Genomic DNA, 22,890 nt, shown 5'->3' on the forward strand with positions numbered 1-22,890 from the left:
AGTGAAGCAGCTGTTTGAAGGTTAGAGGTGTCGAAACCTCTTTTGACAATATGCTGGTCAGGGGAGCTACTAGGGAAGAACACAACCACAAATTGAGGCAGCTGCAGGCAAGAGCAAGGGAAAGGAACTTCAATATTGAGAAGGAAAAGTGCAAGATAGGTCTTCATGAAACCAACTATTTGGGCCATATGCTAACAAGTGAGAAGCTGAAGCTAGATCAGGGTAAAATTTGAGCCGTCGTAAACATGCTACCCCCAGAATGTAGGAAAGACTCGGAGATTTTCGGGTACAGTGATCTGTCTTGAGAAATTAATTCCACACATGTCAGACCTGACAGCACCTCTGAGAACATCTGCATAATACTGTAGAATGGCACTGGAAACAAAGTCACCAAGATGCTTTGACCAGCCTAAAGAAAACACTGAGCCAGACACCAGTGTTAAAATATTACAATGTCAGTAAGTCAAGATATTGGTGGACACTTCAAAACCTGGCCTGGAAGCAGACCAATTGCAAATTAAGGCACCGTTTGTGTCAACTTCAAAAGCAACAACTGAAATGCAGCAGCAATAAACGTGTGAGAGAGAAATACTAACAATCGTGTTTGACCCAGAACACTTTTTTGTAAATTTGTCTATGACGAAAACGTAGAGGCAGAGTCTAATCATAAGCCTTTGGAAGCTCTACTTAAAAGCCCTTGAATTACGCACCACAAAGAATCCAAGGATTACTACTGCGTCTGCAGGAAGATCAGGTCCGAGTTAAATATAAACCGGGAAGAGAAACATACATTGCTAATATTCTGTTACATGCATATCTACCTATCAAATAAGAGGGCAAAGAATGGAAGCACAATTCATGTGCTGAAAAAAACTTGCCTGTGGCTGTAACCAAACTGAATGAAATCAGGGGAGAGACCAAGGACGACGCCACCCTGAAAAAAGCTGCAGCAAATTTTGCAAACTGGCTGGCCTATATTGGAGTAAAGCCCCTTCTGAGTACTGGAACTTTTGTGAGGAACTTCACATGGAGGAACTTCAGTGGGAATACTTTTCAAGGGAGAAATGATAATTCCTGCAACACTGAAGAAAGAAATGCTGCAATGTATACATGAAAGTTGCCTCAGTATTAAATATGCAGGAGAAGAGCTCGAGATTCAATGCATTAGTTTGGAATGGGAGCACAACTGAAATGGTGAATGTGTGCAGTGTGCCAAAAATATAGTGAATCACAACAGTAACGATTGCTCCAAGGGAATGGTGGACCTTGTAGACCTTAAAACAACTGTCAAAGAAGGTGAACACAGACCTGGCCCTGTTGGATTTCAGGAAGAGAGCATTGGATCATCTCCAACACAGCTCTTGATAGAAGATGAAGAGCTAAACTTCTATTTCCACACTCAGTAAACTACAGCATACAGGACCTGCTCAAACTGAGGCAGTAGAAGCAGAAACAATACTTCGTCTGTCCCATGTTAAGTTCAGACAGGGGTCATGCACTTAAATGAGGTTTCAACAGGCAGGGACTCACTTCCACTGTTGTCGTAGGAATCACAGGAGAAACACTCCAAACAGACAAGAGAAACTGGAGGTTCCTACAGAAACCAAATGAAACAACCCTGCTTTGAACCAGAAAGTGCAGTTGAAGATCAAAGACTAGAATCCTCTAGTGAAGCAATAGATAATCAACTAAAGCCTGCAAATCCTGAAAACTGTCTGAGTGAAAGTGACACAAAGCTGGAGATGACCCCTTGTCCTTCAATATCATCTGTCACCATTCAGAACGCCCAGTGGAAGAATTGTGAAAAAATCACAGATACAGAGACTGAGTGTGCTTCACCATTGAATCATGGCTGATAAGTTTCTCAACCCTATTCTCCTACCTTTTTTGCCATAACCTTTGATCTCTTGCATACTCCATGAACTGGCCTCCACAGTCTTCTGTGGCAATGAGTGAAAGACAAAACAGACTGAGCGAAAAGAGTACAAGAGAATAGATAAGAGACTGGTGGAATTTTATAACCTCATTGTGGCTGTTTTGCAGCTGGAAAGTCTGAATCGTGTGATGCCCCCTTTGCATGTTATTCCCATTTTTACTATGGTGGGGGAAAAAGCTATTGGGACCCATATTGGGGTAAGGGGGCTGTCTTCCCATTCTTGTATCTGTTGGGGGGGGGGAGGTGTTGTGGGGGCTGTTGAGTATGAGGAGTGTGTGTTGCTGGGCTAGAGGTGAGCAGAGTTCATGAACCTCTCCTTCTGTGTCTCTCCTTTCCCAAATTCCCTCCCTTAAACCTTTTACGCCATGTTGCAGGAGATTGTAGGACTCCAATGTTGGGGGAGGGGGGTTGGGGTTTGATGGTGGTGGTGGAACCCATGTGTGGCAACACAAGCCCCTAGTGACTGAAGCGTGGTGATCCGGACCTCCCTCGCATGCCTGATCGTTGGTCCTGCCAGACTGCCAGTGGAAACTTTTTATGGCATTCCCAATCATCTCTCCACAAATGTGTCAAGGAGGTATGGAAAGCTCTATATGCTTGGGCTGGTCAGTATATTAAATTAGACCTGGACCAAGCCCAGCCTGAAGCCTGGGCTACAGGATTCATGGCCATCGCAGGGATGCCAAGTGTGCAGGGTGCTATTGACTGCTCCCACGTTGCCTTCAAGGCCGCAGTGACGAATCCCTAGGAGGATTCATAAACAGAAAGGCCTTCTATTCAATAAATATGCAATTGGTATGTGACCATCAGCTGAATATCATGCACGTCTGCATCAGACACCCTAGCAGCATGCATGACAGCTTTATATTGAGCAGTTCTGGTGGCCCGGAGACCTTTTTGAGGAGGAGCCCACAGTGATAGATGGCTCGCGGGGGACATAGGGTACTTGCTGATGACGCCAATGTGGAGGCTTAAGACTTACGCAGAGACCTGATTATAAGGAGGTCCACGTTGCCATCGTTTAGTGAAGAGCTGCATAGGGCTCCTCAAAATGAGGTTCACGTGCCTTGCCCCCACTATCATCTTGCTTCATGGTGGTGTGCTATGCCCTACACAACCTGGCGCAGCAGCGAGGAGACTTTTTTTAGGAAGAGGACATGGAAGCTGACCACTGGGGAAGAGGCTACCCATCATCGTCATTGTCATCACCACCACCACCACCACCACTGATGATGATGATCAACACCACCCAGGCATTGGAGGGCTGGCAGGACCAACGATCAGGCATGCGAGGGAGGTCCGGATCACCACGCTTCAGTCACTAGGGGCTTGTGTTGCCACACATGGGTTCCACCACCACCATCAAACCCCAACCCCCCTCCCCCAACATTGGAGTCCTGCAATCTCCTGCAACATTGTAGGGTGGCACAGTGGGTAGCACTGCTGTCACACAGCTCCAGGGACCTGAATTCAATTCCCAGCTTGGGTCACCTATCTGTGTGGAGTTGCAAATTCTCTCTGTCTCTGTGTCTGTGTGGGTTTCCTCCCACAGTCCAAAGATATGTGGATTATATAGATTGGCCATACTAAATTGTTCCTTAATGTCCTGGGATGCACAGGTTAGAGGGATTAGCAGAGTAAATAGGTGGGATTACAGGATAAGGCATGGATGGGATTGTTGTCAGTGCAGATATATGTTGGGCCAAATGGCCGCTTTCTGCACTGCAGGGATTCTGTGATTGTAAACCAGAGTGATGGGTCTGGATACATTGTTAGCAAGTTTCTATGGCAGGCAGGAGGGTGGTGACAAGAAATATCATTGTGATGACGTTCTGATGCAAAGTAGTCTGACTCCTGCCTGAGTCCTGCATGTATGCTGGCACCTGGGCCCACATCTGGATGCTGGGTAAGGGAGCACTAAACCTCCATGCAGAGCCCTGAGGTGGGGAGTAGTGCGAGAGGGAGTGGGTTCTGGAGATGCCATGGCTGCTGCAAGTCGTTGCCAATGTATGCCAGTAAATTATTTGAGTGCCTTGATTTTCTCAGTAGAATTGCATTAAAAGACCTCCCTCACTGGCATCAACAGGGTCCCTCTGGCGATCATTGGGGTAAATGCACCTCTGTTAGAGGCTAATTAGAGACAATTTAGTCACAGGTGAGGGGTGAAATAACATTTATTGTTGCCAGTAGTATAGTGATTTCAAAATAAATGATATACATATGAATGTGAGACTTTAAAACCTACTAGTGTTGCCCTTCACTCGTGCCATCTTAAGTGTCTCCCCAGGATGGAGATTGGAAGTGACCAGCTGCCTTTCGTGCCCTATAGCCTGTGATGCCCTTCTTAATTGTCCTCTGGAGCGCCTGGACCTAGAGGGCCCTGTCTGGCTTCCAGGTGTCACAGACATATCCATGACACCCTTTTCATCCCCCTGAGATGCCCCAGGAAGAGGGGAGTCAGAAGGTGTAGCCACAGTCGCTGTCTTCTGGGTGGAAGGCCCTGGCATGGACTCAAGCCCTTCCTCCTCTGTTGGGTCACTCCATGGGACAGAGGTGCTTTTGCAGAGAGGCCCTCTGAGTCAAGAGCCATGTGTCAATGGCAGCAGCAAGTGCCCTCAGACTGGACCACACTTTAAAGCGCCTCAGCCATGATCTTTGATAGGGCCATGCTCTCAAGGACTGCTGCCGTAGCCCACCGTGTCTCAGCGCTGTCCGCTGGGTCTCCTGCAAGCTCTCGAACCGCTCAGCCATTGGCCGCAGAATCTTGAAGCCTGTTGAGGCCCTCGCCTGTGGCCCTCCGTGACTTGGCCATCATTTGGACCCTGCCACTCATGGTGAGAATTTCCTGCCCCAGGCTTTCTGCCACAGATTCCTCCCTTTTTATAGTTTTGGCTTGGAAATTGTGCAAAACAGGCAATAGCTAGTCTGCAACAGCCTTGTAGTCAGTCCAGTATTGCTGTCAACCCCTCCTGCATTCCGTGGTTCTATTGCTGCATCTCCAGTAGCTGAGGGAGAAGTAATCACAGAGGCCCAACATGTAGTCCTTACCTGCAGCAGGCTCCCATGTGCCAGAGGCCTCAGCGTTCCTTCCTCCACCCAACGTACATCAGAGAGTGATCCAGATGCCTCAGCATTAACTTGACCCACCGATGAGAGAATCTCTGGGATGGTGAATTGCGAGGTGGAAGCTGACTCAAAACTGGTGCCAGCCTCAGAGGTCCCTTCATCGGCTTCCTTTGGAGTCCTCCGAGCTGTCAGGGCAGGATGGGTGGGGCCCGTGACGCCAGATGGCCCAGGCATGTCAGGGTCCCTACCTGTAACATAGGACGCAAGGGAGGGAGAGGAATCTGGGCTGCATGCAACTTGCTTGTGATTTCACCAACAATTGGAGGATTGGCAAGTGTTTAGCTCCATGCTCCAGCTTGAACATGCTGTCACTAATGGACCACATCCCTATCTCTTCCACAAGTTCCAGTGCCTGCTGCTTAAAGGGTGGGTGGGTGTGAGGGCCACCTCCTGTCTTTGCCCTCTCCTGGTAGTTATGGTTATTCTTCTCTGGGGACAAAAGGAGCCATGTAAAATCTGATGCACGAGTCCTGGAGGATTTCCGGGGCTGGCTGTCAGAGGTTGAGATACTTTAGGGGGAAAACCCTTGCTGCCCAGATGAGGTCTTTCCGTTTTTTTGCAGCACTGCTTCCTGGTTCTCCTGGCCAGTGCCCTGGCTCTAACGCGTGCTGAACTGCCTCCCAGACTTTGTTTCCATCCCTTCCTCTGGGATGGCGTCTGCTGGGGGAAAGAGGGAGTCCTCCCTTCGTCCACCGCCGCCAGAACTGCATCTGAAAAACAGGGAGCTGCCTTCCTGGAGGCCATTTCTTCCTGTATTGCCTGCCTGTCTGTCTTTCTTGGGGTTTTTTATGGAGCATTCCCTTGTTCGGGCAGATCAGGTGCAGGCAGTTTGGGCGAGTCGTGCCCCTGTTAGAGCATCCCAACTAGCTTAATGCAGTCTGCGTTGTTACCATGATGGACAAGTCAAGCCAGGACTTGCAGGTGTGCTGACGGAATTGTGTGTGTGGTGGGAAGAGAGGGTGGTGATTGGGAGCAGGGAAAAGAAAGGCTCATGTCAGTCAGCCATCAGGGCACGGGGGTGATGAGGGGGCCAGTAATATTGGGAGGGTCTCCGATGTCCATGAGGCTCCCCCTCACCCCCCAATCAGGCTCCATCCCTTCTCAGCCTGCCCCCTTGGCACCGCCAGAGTGTCAGGCAGGTGTTGTTCCATGGGCACTGCCCAGCCCTGCTGCTGACCACTTGGGGGCTTCAGTGGCCTCTAGTCCCACTGGCGAAGCCATCACATCTGGTCCCCATGAGAGAGCCTCAATGAGAGGGGGCTAGAGTAAGCGAGCCTGGACAATAGTGTCCAGGGTTCGTTAATGACAAATTAATCATATCATTACTATTGAAGTCAGTCCTGTGCCCCTTCTGGGCAAGATCACTAGAGGTAAGAGCTTGAACCTGATTTTTGTTTTTTGCCTCTCCACCTATCTAATGGGCTTGCCGTACTGATCGGCCAGCATGGTGAGCTGATAGGATTGCACCCATTAAGTACTAAATAAACAAAATGGGAGAATGTCAGACCTGTCTTTTCAGTGAGTTTAAAGATGCAATGACAATCTACTACATTTTTGGACAGAAATGCGATTCACCTGCCGATCATTCCCTATATTGGTCTCTTCCCTCCCCACTCACTGCCAATTGTTTTCTATGCTGATCTCCCCCCAGTCATGTCAATCATCCCCTTGTGTGCCCCACCCCTCCTTGCCAATCAGGCTTGCCGGTTTGAGGTCCAACCGGTAAGGAAGTAAGTGCAAGTGAGCCTGGACAATGCCATCCAGGATTCACTAATGATGTTTCAAGTAAATCATTAACATTTAAATCAGCTTTGGCTATTTCTGGGCGCAAAGCCAATCTCACCAGCAAAACAGGACTGTTAAGATTTCCTGCGGCGAGAAACTGTTTTGCACCGGGCATACCGAATTTTTGGCCTCTCGCACAATCTTTCTTGCTCGCCATGCCAATCAACCTGGTCTGATGAGGCCGATATGAGCACAGCCTTTGTGTATTTGAGTAGACTATATTTCCAACCTATTTTGTTCTAACAGAAACCAGCTTTAACAAAGGGAAATGTCACGATAATAGACGATTTTGAGTATAGACTCTATTAGACCAAATGGTAAATTGTGTACTGTATAAAGAATCACCTGATCTCAGGGTCAAAAGTCAGATAACACACTTTAGAGATATTTGGAATAAAGCTTTTAGATGCCTTGCAGTTGTGTTTGCTTTTGAAAATTTGTTACTAATAAAGTTAGTTTATAGCAATGGTGTTGGTTGTCCTGTACCATACAAACAATACAGAAAATACTAAAGCTCATTTCTGAAGTAATACATAGAGGAAACTAATGATCAATTTATATAGACCCTTGATTAGATTACACTTGGAGTAATGTGTACAGTTTTGGTCTACATATTGCAAAAAGGATATTTAAGCACTAGAGATGGTGCAGAAAAGAGCTAGAAGAATGTTAGCAGTTTTAAAAAGATGGAACCGTTAAGAATGTTTGAGTAGGCTGGGATTCTTCGAAGGGGCATCCCCCTTTTAAACCTCTCACCCCAAGTATACTCACCCCATTAACTTTCTACAGAGCAGGGATTCCTAAACTGGGTTCCTTGGAACCAGGGTTCCACAAGAGGCCTCTAAGAGTTCCATGGAAGTCCAGGGGGTAACATGACAAAAAACATTTTTAAAAAACTGGAAAAATAAGCACGTTAAATAATTTAGTATGGGAGTCAGAGTAGAATATTGCAGCAAAGATTCGAAAAAAAGCAGGGAAACAACGACCACATTAGAAAAGAACAAAAAGACCCCATTGTCCAATCAGAGGCCAGCCTGTCTGAGAATTAGCTTGTGATAGATTGGCTAGTTAGCTTATCATTAACAAGCTCATGGGGAATCCTGACTCTGGCCAATTTGATTTTTGTTTTTTTCCATTGTTGGACACCAAGAATAAAAGTGGGAGGCAGGGGTTGAGTGATTTGAAAGAGTGGTCTTTGTGCTGAAGAGAAGTGCAATGGGCAAGAAACATTGGAGGTAGCAGTCGGAGGAGCAGCAAAGGCAGTGGAGGAAAGGTTTAAGAAAGAGAAACTGTATTTGTTGTAGGAGATGATTATTATACAAAATAATGTCAGGAGTCTCGGGTGTAGAACAATCACTTATTCAAAATGTTGGGAGAGTTCTATCTCAGAGGGTATCTATGAAGCGAGACTCTCCCAGTTATCATCGAATCCCCAAAGAGCAGGAGAAGGCCATTTGGGCAATCACATCTGCACCAACTCTCGAAAAGAACATTTTACTTGAGTCCATTCCCCTATCCCCATAACCTTACACATTCACCATGAATAATCCACCTGACATATCTTTAGACACCAGGGGGAAATCGTATTGGTTTGTCACACTGGTCAATCAGCGCAGTGAGTTGGTAAGATCATGAGAGGCGATTAAATCGGGTTTGCAGACTTGCTGGTGAAATTGGCTTTGTGCCTTTCTGAATTTAAATATTCATTACTTAATTTCAACATGACTGAGTCCTGGACACTATCACCTGAGCTCACTTGCACTTACCCCCTCACTGTTCGAGATCCTCACTGATGAGGATCATGTATGGTCCCCACCAAAAGGGGCCAGGCATAATGACTAAGCTGGTTGGTACGGAGGTCATTGAAACCTCCACATGGTCAGGGGCAGGGTTGGGCAGTGTCCCTTGGGTAGTGCCAGTCTTGCACTGGCATCCTGGCACTTCCAGCTGGCATGCTGACAGTGTCCACCAGGCACTCTGGCACTGCTCACCAGGTAGTGCCAAAGGGGTGGGGGCCAGGGCCGTGATGGGGGAGGAGGCGGGGGGAGCTCTGCAGGGTGACACAGTGGTATTGTGGTTAGCACTGCTGCCTCACAGTGCCAGGAACCCAGGTTCAGTTCCGGCCTTGGGCCACTGTCTGTGTGGAGTTTGCACATTCTCCCTGTGTCTGTGTGGGTTTCCTCCAGGTGCTCTGATTTCCTCCCACACTCCAAAAATACGCAAATTAGGTTGATTAGCCATGCGGAATTGACCCTAGTGTCGGGGGATTGGCATGGTAAATGTATGGAGGTACAGGAATAGGGCCTGGTGGGATTGTGGTCAGTGTAGATTCAATGGGCTGAATGGCCTCCTTCTGCACTGTGGGGATTCTACGTGGGGGGTCCTTTGGGCAGAGAGAGGAGGTGGGGGGGTGACAGGATAAGGGGGGCTAGCCTGGCATAGGGAACTTTTGGCAATGGGTTCCATTGTCCATGGAGAGGGAGGGAACGGGTGGAGTGTCAAGCGTACACAGTGTGCAGGCGCCCTATTCTCCCAGCACATTATGGCCCCTAGACCTCAGCAGCCGGCTTCCCAATAGGCTCCCTCCCTCTGCTGCTGAGAATCAGGTTTTTTTTTGACTCATAGAGTCAAGGAGGTTCACAGCATGGAAGCAGGCCCTTTGGTCCAACTTGTCCATGCCACTTTTTTTAAAACCCTAAGCTAATCCCAATTGTCCGCATTTAGCCCATATCCCTCTATACCCATCTTACCCATGTAACTGCCTAAATGCTTTTAAAAGACATAAGATTTCACTTTTCAACTCTCCAAAAAAAACAAGCCTGAAACTCCCCCAGTTTCATGCTGGTTCAGCTTCTTTTGTAAGTTTGCCCTCTAAGGGGCAATTTACTGTGGCCGATCCACCTACTCTGCATATCTTTGGACTGTGGAAGGAAACCAGATCACCTAGAGGAAACCCGGGAGAACATGCAAACTGCGCACAGACAAACACCCAAGGCCAGAATCGAACCTGGGTCCCTGGTGCTGTGAGGCAGCAGTGCTAATCACTGCCACCGTGCCATCCCAAACCATAGGTCATTTATACATTGAGAAGCATGCAGACAGTATATTGTTTGAATTCCAACCTTTTCTAGTTTAGGTTTACATTTAACAAATACCTTTTGACTGCAGAATTTCATGAGGCAGAGTGTCTACTATCCCAGGCATTATCCGTCCTTCCTGTCTCCCAGAGGCTGTTTTTAACCTTTGTCCCAGTGTCTGGTGCTACCAGGCTCGGCCTTTCTCTTTGGACTTTATTTACTAAACCAGGTATTTGAGGAGTACAAAAGGCATTCAGGTTACTGATATGGGCTCTAGAGACATCTGAGTTTACTGATACTAGTCTGTTTAATTACTTAGGCATTCAACGCTGAAAATATTTCCAAATTCAACCATATAGTCATCAAATCCTTCTAAAAAATCCCTTTACTAAATTACATAGTTTCCCTAATTCGTTTTGATGTGATCGTTCAAATCCTTTAAAGATCCTTTAACCATATTCATTATTTCCCTCTTACAGTGCAGTAAAATTTTCCCATATGAGAGCTAATGTGAGGTGGGGAGGGTGGGGGATTTATGTGAGGGGAGCCATGGGAGAGGCTGATGTGAGGGAGACCAAGCAGAGGATTCATGTGAGGGGAGCTGCGGGAGAGGCTGATGTGAGCGGGAGGCAATGGGATGGGATTCATGTGATGGAGGCCATAGCAGAGGCTGATGTGTGGGGGGCCATGGGAAAGACGACTTTGTGGGGAGATGACATGCGCATATCGTGGAACTAGTGAATGTAGCTTTATACATATAGCTAGAAAAGACTTGTATATGTCTTGTTTCTGTGTTCGCACCTATTTCATGACAAAGAAGTATCTTTGACATGATAAGAATGTTTAGGGTTTCCCAGTGCTCTTGGGAGGTAACCAGAGGTTTCACAGCTGGGTAAGCTTGGGAAACGCTGGTATAGAGCATGAGCAATCAGCCATAAAGCCAATGATTTTTCAGTAGATACGTCTTAGAATGACTCTAGTGCATGATTTAATGCAACATGAAGCTGGGTGCACAAGCTGAAAGGGACTTCTATCCAAGTTTCTTCAATTTATTGATCACACAAGATGATATTATCTTTCAAATTGAATACAATTACTTATTTGGGCTACAGTTATGCTTGCTTTCTGCAGGTTAAGGATTTCTCTGCTAATACACTAATTCAACAACACGACAACTTAGATGCATCCTTGGACAATTGTTTCAGTGGTGACACAGTGGTAATTTTTCCTGGAGAATATCATGCCTCGGGATTTGGAATGCTAACAGATGATATCATCATTAGAGGTATGTCTTGAAATAACATGTATTCTTACGTATCCGTTTACTAATTAGATAATCTTAACTATATAATTATGTAAATATGGAAGAATATTAGGTACAGTTTATTTGGGAATATTCAACCACCGCATAGAAGGCTTCCAATTAGTATTGGTTTTGTCACTTGGAAGGTAGCCAATCTTGACTGAATTATAAATGTTTTAATGATTAGACAGACTGTATAGAAATTTAACATCTAAATTAACAAACATTAACTTATTTGTTTTATATATGCTAGCATCTCTGCTAAAATAACAAAGGAAGAGTGTACGAAGGACATTTAAGAGAACAGAAAAATTAAAACTGCATTTTCTCACTATGTTGCTCTATATTTAGTGTACATTACTTCCGTACCCCTTGATCACTGAATTCTACTCACTTAGGTCTAAGTGGATTGACCTGAAGTGTCAACTCTGTTTCATCCTTCACAGATGCTACCAAACCTGTTCAGTATTTCCAGCATTTTCTGTTTTTGTTCGCTAGATCGTGAAAGACCTGTCACATCTGTGTGGGCTTTTAACACCACTGAAGTTCCTGACTAAGGGGGATGCACCAGGGCTTGGTTGAAGGAGCAGCTGTTTCACTTAAATAATTTATTTCCATCAGGAACAACAGCAGATGAAGAACAAACCATGTCTGCTTCTACATTGGAAAGTTCACAGGATGCACTGCACTTTTTTTTATTCCAGGGCACCTTCCATCAATGCAGATACGCTCATGAGAGTGGATTGTGTTCCACATGTAGAATAGGTGGCATAATCTGGACACTGCACAAACTTGCAGGGGAAGTAATGGAGGCAGTGACAACTGTGGCCATTTCCCCTAGAAGGAATGAGGAGAGGCTGAAATGGCAAGCTTTGGGTGTCATCAGCAAAGCAGCTGAAGTTTCAGCTGTTCCATATGTGTGAAGATTGGTTTCCAAAGGCCAAGAAGCCTCCTGCACAAACCATGAGGACTCTATCCATGACATGTGAATGCACACAATCCTCCATTTAAGGGAGTGGCAAACCTCAGAGAGAGAGACACATAGAGCGTTGCACTGTTGAACATAGCGTATGTTATAGACCTCTGTAACATGGCCTCACTCATGAAGATTATGGAGCGATGAGCTGGTAAAATGGGCATTTGCTCATTTGCTGTTGCCATTCTAGGCAACCGCAGAAGAGTGAAAAGACAGAGAAGGAGCAAGCTTCAGGCAGTGGAGCTCCCCTCAAGATGCTTTGATGGCTGGCAGTGGTTGTATATGTCCTGTGCCAGTTGGATTTGTGTAAAGGGCCAGAAGCCATGACTTGAGTAATTACTACTTAGCCCAGGATTCAGCCACAAAGATATTTAGATGGCCTGAATAGCTGAGACAAATGGGCTATCTAAAGATGAAGGAGCCAGAGCAGCTTCCTGGAAGCTGCACAAACCCTATATGATCTGAATCATAGAATTCCTACAGTGCAGAAGGAGGCCATTTGGCCCATTGAGTCTGCACCAACCACAACATCACACATGCCCTTTCTTCATAACCCCATATATTTACCCTGCTAATCCCCCTGACACTAAAGGACAATTTAGTAAGGCCAATCAACCTAACCCGCACATCTTTGGAGTGTAGGAGGAAACCCACACAGACACAGAACGTACAGACTCCTCACAGGCAGTGACCCAAGGATGGAATTGAACCCAGGTCCCTGGCGCTGAGAGGTAACAGTGCTAACCACACTGCCACCATGCCGTCCTCACAGTGGTTGCAAACAACTGGAACATTATGTGAGTGAATCCTCCCCCTGTTTACAAAGGTGTCAGGTTGTTATGAGGCATCCTTGATTTGCACCTGAATAGGGTCAATGATCCCGTCCACCTGGGGAAACACAGTCATGGCCTTGATGCCAACTTCCACCTCAGCCTGACTGACCGGATTGATTGAACTTGATATGCTGGCCATTCCAATGTGACTTGTATCTGACCTCATTTGATCAGGTCAACAGGGATAATTCCCTACTCTTCTGTCAAGGTGTTTCAGCATCTTTTATGTCCCTCTGAAAGAGTAGATGGAGCCTTGCTTTCATATCTCTTCCAAAAACAACACTTTCAACAGCACAGCACTCGCTCAGAGTGCAAGCTGCCCGGCTAGCTTAGCTTAAGAGAGAGCATAAGACTTTTAATCTCAGGGTCATGGTTTGGGCCCCATGCTGGACGGCAGTATTTGGAGTTGGATAGCTCAATTGGCTGGACCACTGGTTAGTGATGAAGAGTGAGGCCAACAATGTGAGTTCAATTTCCACACTGGCTGAGTTTATTCACCCTTAGCCCTGTCCTGAGGTGTGGTGATCCTTAGGTTAAATCACCACCAGTCAGCTCTCTCTGTAGTCATTTGGGACTATGGTGACTACTTGAGATGCAGCCCAGATTTTGTTTTCATCTCCTGAATGGGACTTGAACTCACAATATCCTGAGACAAGAGTGCTATGTACCCACAGAGTGACAGAGTTTCTGAATACTTCTTAGAAGATCCTGAAGACATCATCAGTGCCCTTGCTACAGATTAAGGGGTGATTAAAATTACCTGTACAGATGAGGTCCGGTTAAATCAGATGGAGAACTCCATCTGCAATATTTCCTGGAAATAGAAGGACAAGAACTGACCCAAATGTTTGCTGCTTTCAAACATTCCTGTTGTACATCCTTACTAATGTATTTTTTTTTCCAATAGTGCTGATATAATTGTGGTATTAAAATTCCAATTATAACAAAATAATTAGATCAATGTCAGGAAGCACTGAATCTTACAAGGCCTATCTGAGAGTTCCTAAATTTTAATGATTTAACTGTTTCCTGTCTTTGAACTGCTCATAGTGGTTATATGATGTGCAGAACTTCAAATACGTTTTTTCAACTTGCGCAAAAATTCTTTGTTTTAATAGCGACATTGAAATTTAAAGATCCTTATAAAAAAAATCATTATTTCAATCAAAGGTGATGCTAGTAATTGCAATTGTTAAAACTTACATATTCAGAATAAAGATATATTTGATTCATTTACAGGAGCTGGAAGCCGTGAAGAAATTGTAATCTTTTCAGATCCGACACAAGACAATTTTGTGGCATCAAAATCCCAAAACATTAGCTTAGTTCACCTGACATTAGTACAGCGGGGAACTACTGATGGCATTGTGGTGGTAGAATCTGGCCACATGACTCTTGAAGATTGTCTTTTAAAATGTGAAGGCACTGGCATTTGTGTTCTCACAGGAGCAGCCTTAACGATGAAAAACTGTGAACTGACAGGAGCTCAAGTTAGTATGGTGACAAAATAGAAACTAGTCTGCATTCAGAAACTTTGAACTTGACTTATGCTTTTACTTGTGCGTCATGGTTTGGAACACAAAGATAGGTAGGACAGTAGACTGTGAAGAGGACATAAGGAGCCACAAAGGGATATAGATAAGTTTAAGGGAGTGGGCAAAAATCTGGCAAATGGCGTATATATAAAACCCTACAGTGCAGAAAGAGGCCCTTTTGGCCCATGGAGTGTGCACTGACCACAATCCCATCTAGGCCCTACCCCCATATCCCTACATATTTTACGCACTAATCCCTCTAACCTACACATCTCAGGACACCAGGACAATTTTACCATGGCCAATCAACCTAACCAGCATATCTTTGGACTGTGGGAGGAAACCAGAGCACCCAGAGGAAACCCACACAGACACGAGGAGAATGTGCAAACTTCACACAGACAGTGACCCAAGCCAGGAATCGAACCCAGTGCTCTGGTGCTGTGAAGCAGCAGGCTAACCACTGCTACTGTGCCACCCCTATATAATGTAGGAAAAGATGAAATTTCCATTTTGGCAAGAGGAATAAAAAGAAGCATATTATCTAAGTGGTGAGAGAAGAAAAAGCTCTGAGGTGCAGAAAGATCTGTGTATCCTAGTGCATAAATGTCAAATGCTTAGTATGCACGTACAGCAAGCAATTAGGAATCCATATTTACCCTGAATTTGAACATAGCGAAAAAGAGAGAATAATCACAAATTTGTTGGCAAGTTGGTGACTGCAGTTTCTACCCCTATTATTAGGAATCATTATTCTTTTCAGAAGAGAGCCCAAGAGGAAGGATTGAGTTTAGGAATGTGGCATTTCCAGAGTTACTGCTGGCATAATAACCTTAGTAAGGTTGTTTTGTTGACCATCAACTACTTTGAGAACTATCTGAGTCAAATCATGGTAGAGCTATGATTCCCAGATTTAGCTTTTTCTTAGAATATTTGTGGAGGCATGGTGCAGACATAAAGCAATGAATTTATCAGCTCAGCATCTGTCTGGACGATGATATGTCCTCAGTAGGGATAATCTAAGCCACTAAAATGGAAGTCAGGCTATTTTGTAGTACTAGATCTAACGAGCAGCAGATTTTATTTTACAGAACAAAAAATGATAATTTTCTATACCAAATTCAGGAACCCTAGAACAACCATGTTTTTCTTCTGTGTTGAATGCACATGCGTGTTCTTTTGTCATGGTGACCAAAACTAAAGATAGTGTAGACTAACCCTAATTTTGTTAATTCAAAATCATTGAATTATTCAATAATTTGAATTATTAAACAGATAAAAGACACAGGCAAGTGGGAATTTTGAATACTAAATTAGTTTTAATTAAGTATATTTGAAATAATAAGACAAGTAGATTGCATCCTAATTGTGTTCTGCCAAAGCAAAACTTCACTGAGCATATATTCTATTTTTCTGGTTATCCATCCCAGCACTCTAATGGTGTTTAAATTTTTGACCACATTCTTTGAATTTATTGGGTAAATTTTCAACTTGCTGTCTGGTTGTGAAATCAGTGTTGCAAATAGGGCATTTTCTATAGCAAGCTAATATGAAAGCTAAACAGTAAATGCAAAATCTATCCAAAAATGTGTCTACTGATCCTAAATCTCCTTTTATTTATTCACTTTAATGTGATCCACTTTTTCAGAAGTGGTGGTGCATGGTTCATCATGGGTTCCGCTGAATGGTCTTTTTTTTATTTTATACATGTACACTGCAAATGATTGTTGAACCTAGGTTGCTTTGATAGGTTAGCCTGTCAAATTTCATTTCAAAGCCAATTAAAATTTCATTTCAGCTAGTATTTTCATCATTTCTAATTTTTGGTATTTACAAAAATATGTAGTACTTTAATTGAATGTTATGTTACAATGTCAAACTTGCAATCTTAATATTAACAGGGACCAGGTGTTGAGCTATACCCAGGAAGTGTAGCTTGTTTGGAAGGAAATGATATTCACAAATGCAGTAGTATTAAAAGTTCTGATGTCCTCAAGAGTATGTTGGGAGGAATTAAATTGAAGGTAAGTCTAGAGTAATGATCATTTTCACTTTGGATAAAAGTATTTTTGAAGAGTCATTTGATTGTAGAGAACTGATGAAGTTGGAACCATGAACTATTCAGTATGGGTACTTTGAAACTTGCCATTGAAATGCATTTAAGTGATCGAGAAAGGCATTTTAAATTATTACTTTTCTGCTGCTGATCTATAAATTAGTGTATAAATTTTATAACTGGAAATAAGATTTTGTGTTGCAAAGTTTTTGTTAAATAATTCCCAAAAAGCTAACCTGTAAAATAAGGTTGTGAATAAATCATTAAAATTGATTGTAGACTTTACTTAAGTGATACAATAACAAGGTATAATTAAATAATTTTCTTTCAAGTATTATCCCCATTCCTGCTGTCCTGAAGGTGCTGGCTGATGCTGAGCAGTCTTTGCACAGGTACAAGTGGCCTTTGGAGGATATCTTGTACACAGACAGCCCAGTTCTCAGCTCGTATCCTTACATGTGGTTCCATTGGTGATCATAAATTGGTAATCAAGAGTTGGAGCCCTGCCTGATCTTATTTCTCCCTGTTCAGGGGCACTGAGGTCAATCACAGTGTCCCAGATACTGCCCTGACTAAATTTAACTAGTCTGTCACAAAGTGAGACTCTAACCTGGGACCTTAGGGTTGTGGATAGTGTCACACCTTGGTCATCAGTAGACCTGCAATTTGTATATAAAATCTTAATTTTCTGAGTTTAAGCCTCACCAGCCAGAGGAACATATCAGAAATTGAGCTGCATATCTTAAAGGATAACTCTGGACATCCCACGCCTAATTTCCAAATATCTTCTACCAGAATTGTTAATTCCTCATTCCCATTAGCTAACTGAGTGAAAAATCATAGAAACAGGTCACGTGTGTCAAGCTGATCTGTGCTGGTGTCTGTGATCAACATGAGCTGCCCCTCCCCTTTTCATGTAACCTTGTCAACATATCTTTCTATTCCTTTCGCCCTCAGATTGAAAAATTCCCAATCAGATTTGTTAATGATCTTTTATTTATGGTCCTGAACTATGGTCCCAGAAACATCTTCTACAGTGCAGAATCCCACCCAGACCCTACCCCCATATCCCTACATATTATTACCCATTAATCCCTCTAATCTAAGCATCTTCGGACACTAAGGGGCAATTTTAGCATGGCCAGTCAACCTAACCCACACATCTTTGGACTGTGGGAGGAAACCAGAGCACCCGGAGGAAACCCACGCAGACAGTGACCCGAGCCGGGAATCAAACCCAGGTCCCTGGAGCTGTGAAGCAGCAGTGCTAACCACTGTGCTACCATGCCGCCCAAACCCTTTCACGATCTTAAAAACTGTTTACATCTCTTAGCCTTTTCCCTTCTGATGAAAAGAGCCCCAACCGGTTCAATCCTTCCTATGGCATAACTTCTCAGTTCTGTATCATCCTGCTAGATCATTTTTGCACTCTTTATCAGTGCTTCTATGTCCTCTTTAAGTTATGGATATCAACACTGTATTTTTCTGCAAGTTTGATCTAACCACAGTGCCGTACAAGTTGAACTCATCTCTGTTTTTCAAGTCCAACCTTTTAGAAAGGAACACCGGTGCTTTCCTCTAAAGTTCTTGAATCTTTTGAAGCCTCCAAAATTCTTTGCTACTTCATGTTTGAATGTCTTCAGTCAGGTTTGTGTGCCTTACTGAGTACTGAAATAGCCTTTGTGACATCCTTTGTGACTTTTTGTACAGCCAAAGCATTTTTTATCCCAAAACTCTTCCCTCACTGGGCCATCCAACACTGGTCCTTTAAGTTTTCCTTTCACTGAGCACTGATCTTTATTCTTCCGTTGACACACTCTTACATCTTACCTTTATGCATCCACCAGCACCTACCCCTGCCATTAATGCTTCATCTGCCTCATGATCTACACATCTTTGTTGCAATTTGATGCTGCCAGACCTGCTGAGTTTTTCCAGCATGTTTATTTTTGTTTCAAATCCATCTGCATTATTTTATTTTATCCTTTCTGAATGGGGTAAGATAATCCACCTCATCATTCTCAATCTATTGGCAACCCTTAACACTACCCTCCATCTCCTGTTCTCCATTGTCCATTTGGGTGGGACAGTCACTGCTTGGTTCCATTCCTACTTAGCCTGTCATAGCTAGAAAATCAGCTGTAATGGCTTCTCTTCCCACAATGCATGATTATCTCTGGATTCTCCAAATTTCCATCCGAGGCCCCCTTCCATTTCTCACCTCTGAACAATTCCACATGTACACTGACCCCACCTAGCTCTACTCCACCATCACTTCCTTTGCCTCTCGTCTTTAATTTGTTACATTGCTCATCCAGTCCTGGATGTCAAACAAACAGAATTTTCCTGTAATTAAATATGGGAAAGACCAAAGCCATTGTCTCTGTCCCCATCTAGCCACTGACTCCATCACTCTCCCTGGCAACCGTCTGCAGCTAATCCAGACCATTCACAACCTTGGTATTGTATCTGACCACGAGATGAGTTTCTGGCAAGCTATCTGCACAAGATTGCAAGATTACTTCCACTTCCTTTACATTGCTGACCTCATTCATGCTTTTGTTACCTTATTCCATATATCTCATCTTCCATCTTGTTTGAAAATGAAGTGATGTGATTGAAATATGTAAAATTCTAAAGGGGTTTATGCTGGGAGGTTGTCCTCCCTGGCTGGTGAGTCTTGAACTAGACATTATCGTCCCAGAATAAGGCTAATGGTCAAATATCACTGAAATGAGGAGACATTTCTTCAACTCATTCATGGATGATCACTCATTATGTGTATTCACACCAGAGATCCGTGATTCTTTGGATGGAAAGGGATTTGGGGATAGAGTGGTAAAGTGGAGTTGAGATAGAAAATCGGCCCTGCTCTTGAAAGGGTGGAATAGGCTCAGAGTGCTCAATGGCCTACTCTTACTCCTGCTTTTATGTACATAAACTTGAGTTCATCCAAAATTCCATTATCTAACTTGCAGCAAGGCCCTTTCACTTCCTAGAAACCATAGAAAATTACAGCTCAGAAACAGGCCTTTTGGCCCTTCTTGTCCACGCCGAACCATTTTTTGCCTAGTCCCACTGACCTGCACTGGACCATATCCTGCCACGCTCCTCTCATCCATGAACCCATCCAAATTTTTCTTAAATGTTAAAAGCATTTACCACTTTTTATCCGGCAGTTCATTCCAACACCTAACACTCTCTGCGTGAAGAAGCCCCCCTTAATATTCCCTTTAAACTTTCCTCCTTTCACCCTTAACCCATGCCCTCTGGTTTTTTTCTCACCTAGCCTCAGTGGAAAAAGCCTGCTTGCATTCAGTCTATCTATATCCATCAAAATCTTATACACCTCTATCAGATCTCCTCTCATTCTTCTATGCTCCACGGAATAAAGTCCTAACTTATTCAATCTCTCTGTCTAACTTAGCTTCTCAAGTCCCGGCAACATTCTTGTGAACCTTCTCTGCACTCTTTCAACCTTATTTACATCCTTCCAGTAACTAGGTGATCAAAACTGTACACAATACTCTAAAATCGGCTTCACCAATGCCTTATACAATCTTACCATAACACTCCAACTTTTATATTCAATACTCTGATTTATAAAGGCCAATGTACCAAAAGCAGTCTTTACGACCCCATCCACCTGTGACGTCACTTTTAGGGAATTCTGTACCTGTATTCCCAGATCCCTCTGTTCAACTGCACTCTTCAGAGTCTTACCATTTACCCTGTACGTTCTACTTTGGTTTGTCCTTCCAAAGTGTAATACCTCACACTTGTCTGTGTTAAATTCCATTTGCCATTTTTCAGCCCATTTTTGCAGTTGGTCCAAATCCCTCTGCAAGCTTTGAAAACCTTCCTCACTGTCCACTACAACTCCAGTCTTTGTATCATCAGCAAATTTGCTGATCCAATTTACCACATTATCATCCAGATCATTGATACAGATGACAAACAACAATGGACCCAACACCAATCCCTGCGGCACACCACTCGTCACAGGCCTCCAGTCAGAAGCAATTCTCCACAACCCTGGCTTCATCACCCCTTTCCCCAATGACTTTGCCTTTTGGTTTGGCAACACTTCGATTTTTAAAATTTCCCATTTTCACGTCTCTTCAATATTTCTGTAACTACCTTCAGTCTTCAAAATCACAATTTTTTAAGCACTCCACCATTTTTAACACTCATCCATTGAAGGTTATGCCTTCAGCTGCCTTCTTAAGCATTTGAATTCCTTGTGATAACAAGAAGAGTTTAAAGTCAAGATGTTGTCAAGCCAAGAGCCAATGTCATTGGGGAAAGGGCTGATGGGTGAAAGGGCCTTGCTCTGTTAAAGATCTGTCCTAATATAGTATAATGGCTGTATAAATGCAATTTTTTTGAGATGTGTTTCAGCATATAAAGTCCCCATTAGGAGCACCAATTAAAAATGTATTCTTAATTCTGGGATCCATGCAAGAATGGGGTTGAAGGGACTCTTGAGTAATGGCTGATATTTTTTAAATAAACATTGCCTTCTTTAGGTTCTACCTCCACCAAAACTGAAACTTCATAACAATTATGTTCATTCTAATAATGGCTACGCTGTTACCATAATCCAGCCTGATGACAGACATTGCCGTGAAGCAGATGAGGAGGTACTAGAATGCGCTGCAGGGGGTGATATGAGAGATGATCTTGTCAAAGCAATGCAGAACATGAGTCTTGAAATGAACAATAATAAGTTTGAAAACAATTCAATGGGAGAAATAGGTGTCATTGTTTGTTAATTACTCTAATATGAAAGAATATTGCAGAGTTAGAAACTCTGTTTAACATTTGTCTTGAATCAAAAAGATTTCTAATTACCAGTTTTGTAATACTTGTTCTTTTTTTAAATCAGTAATAAACACATTGATGTTTAAGTGGTACAGCTAAGATACAAGTGCAAACAATAAATCAAAATAGTTCAGAAGATATCTGTATACTAAACTGTTTCAACTATTTTCTATCTCTGTTGGGCAGTAATGATAATCATAAAGTGTGCTTTAGCTGGGCTTCAAACTTGCTCTTTGCTACCAGTATTGATAAGAATCTATACTTAAAAGCTGATTAAAGACTTGGGACTTGTTTTTTAATTTTGTTACATTTTCTGTATTTAAGTAACCTGCAGAGACGTTGAATATTTTGTAAGTTTATGACAAACTAAATGGCATGGAATTATCACAAAGTTGCCACATTGTTATGGATTACAACTGATTTGAAGGAAAGCAAGTTTAATGTCTTAAGAAAATTTACCCAAAATGGTGTAACCCAATTTCTCAGAAGACAAAATTGATATTCTGTATGGATCCCTGAAATATATAATAAAAGTCTTTGAAGCCTAACATCCAAGAGCACTTGTGATCTAAGTATGAAATAATGTATTTTTATGACAGTATACAGCTGTATATTAAAGGGTATACTCCAGTATGTATGCATTTCATTAAATGATGTATTATCTCACTATCAGATGCAAATGTCTGCAGACACAGCATTGTGAGCAGTCAGTGTAATTATGTTGTGGGTGTAAAACGTCTGCAGAATTGCAAATTTTGTGCAGATCGAATTGAAATCTATAAATCCTGAACTTTGAAATAAACTAAATCTGCGTCAAAATCAGACTTCCTGATCTAAGAGTTGTCTGATTATATTTTGGTTTCAAATTTAAAGTGGCAACTAAGGAAATATTGACAATCAGCAAAATGATATATTGATGTTTGAATTCACACTGACCATTTTTATTCTACCATTACTGATACATTAGGTAAAACTGTCAGTTGAGCTACAGCAATTTAAATCTTGAATTTAAAGGGAGCAACCACTTTGTGATAACAAGTCTAAAACCGCAACCCAATTTTTGGGGCCATGACATTTCTGTCCTCCTCCTCCTTTTGGTAAAGGCCAATATGGTGAAACCAAGGACAATTAATTAGTGCAAAAACATTTACACCAGAAGCCTAGATGAGTTAACCATCGGTTAAGAAACGATTACTACAGATGATTCAGTGGGACATAGAATTCATTCTCATAGAATGCCAGTTTAGCAGAAAGTACAATCATATCTTACACCTTATAGGTTGTTCAGTATCCATTTGCTCAAAGCTGAAACGAGGTAAGAAACTTGATGCAATTCCAAATTGTACAACAAATTATGGCCTTGACTTTCATCCTCAATGCACAGTGGTTAGCACTACTGTCGTAGCGCCAGAGACCTGGGTTCAATTCTAGCCTTGGGT

At 43.1% G+C, this 22,890-nt stretch overlaps 1 protein-coding gene across 1 annotated transcript in view; it reads left to right on the top strand.

Annotated features, from left to right (window-relative positions):
* Positions 1–21,402, top strand: part of LOC145348380 (testicular spindle-associated protein SHCBP1L-like) — a 55,707-nt gene extending 34,305 nt beyond the window's left edge. Inside the window, exons 7-10 of the mRNA XM_080196592.1 lie at positions 11,056–11,209; positions 14,276–14,526; positions 16,473–16,595; positions 21,157–21,402. Of these exons, the coding sequence (XP_080052718.1) occupies positions 11,056–11,209; positions 14,276–14,526; positions 16,473–16,595; positions 21,157–21,402 (774 nt within the window). The remainder of the gene's footprint in view (positions 1–11,055; positions 11,210–14,275; positions 14,527–16,472; positions 16,596–21,156) is intronic.
* Positions 21,403–22,890: the final 1,488 nt, after the last annotated feature.

The sequence above is a fragment of the Carcharhinus amblyrhynchos genome, chromosome 9, assembly GCF_965287045.1.
Source record: "Carcharhinus amblyrhynchos chromosome 9, sCarAmb.v2.hapA, whole genome shotgun sequence".
NCBI classification, from domain to species: domain Eukaryota; kingdom Metazoa; phylum Chordata; class Chondrichthyes; order Carcharhiniformes; family Carcharhinidae; genus Carcharhinus; species Carcharhinus amblyrhynchos.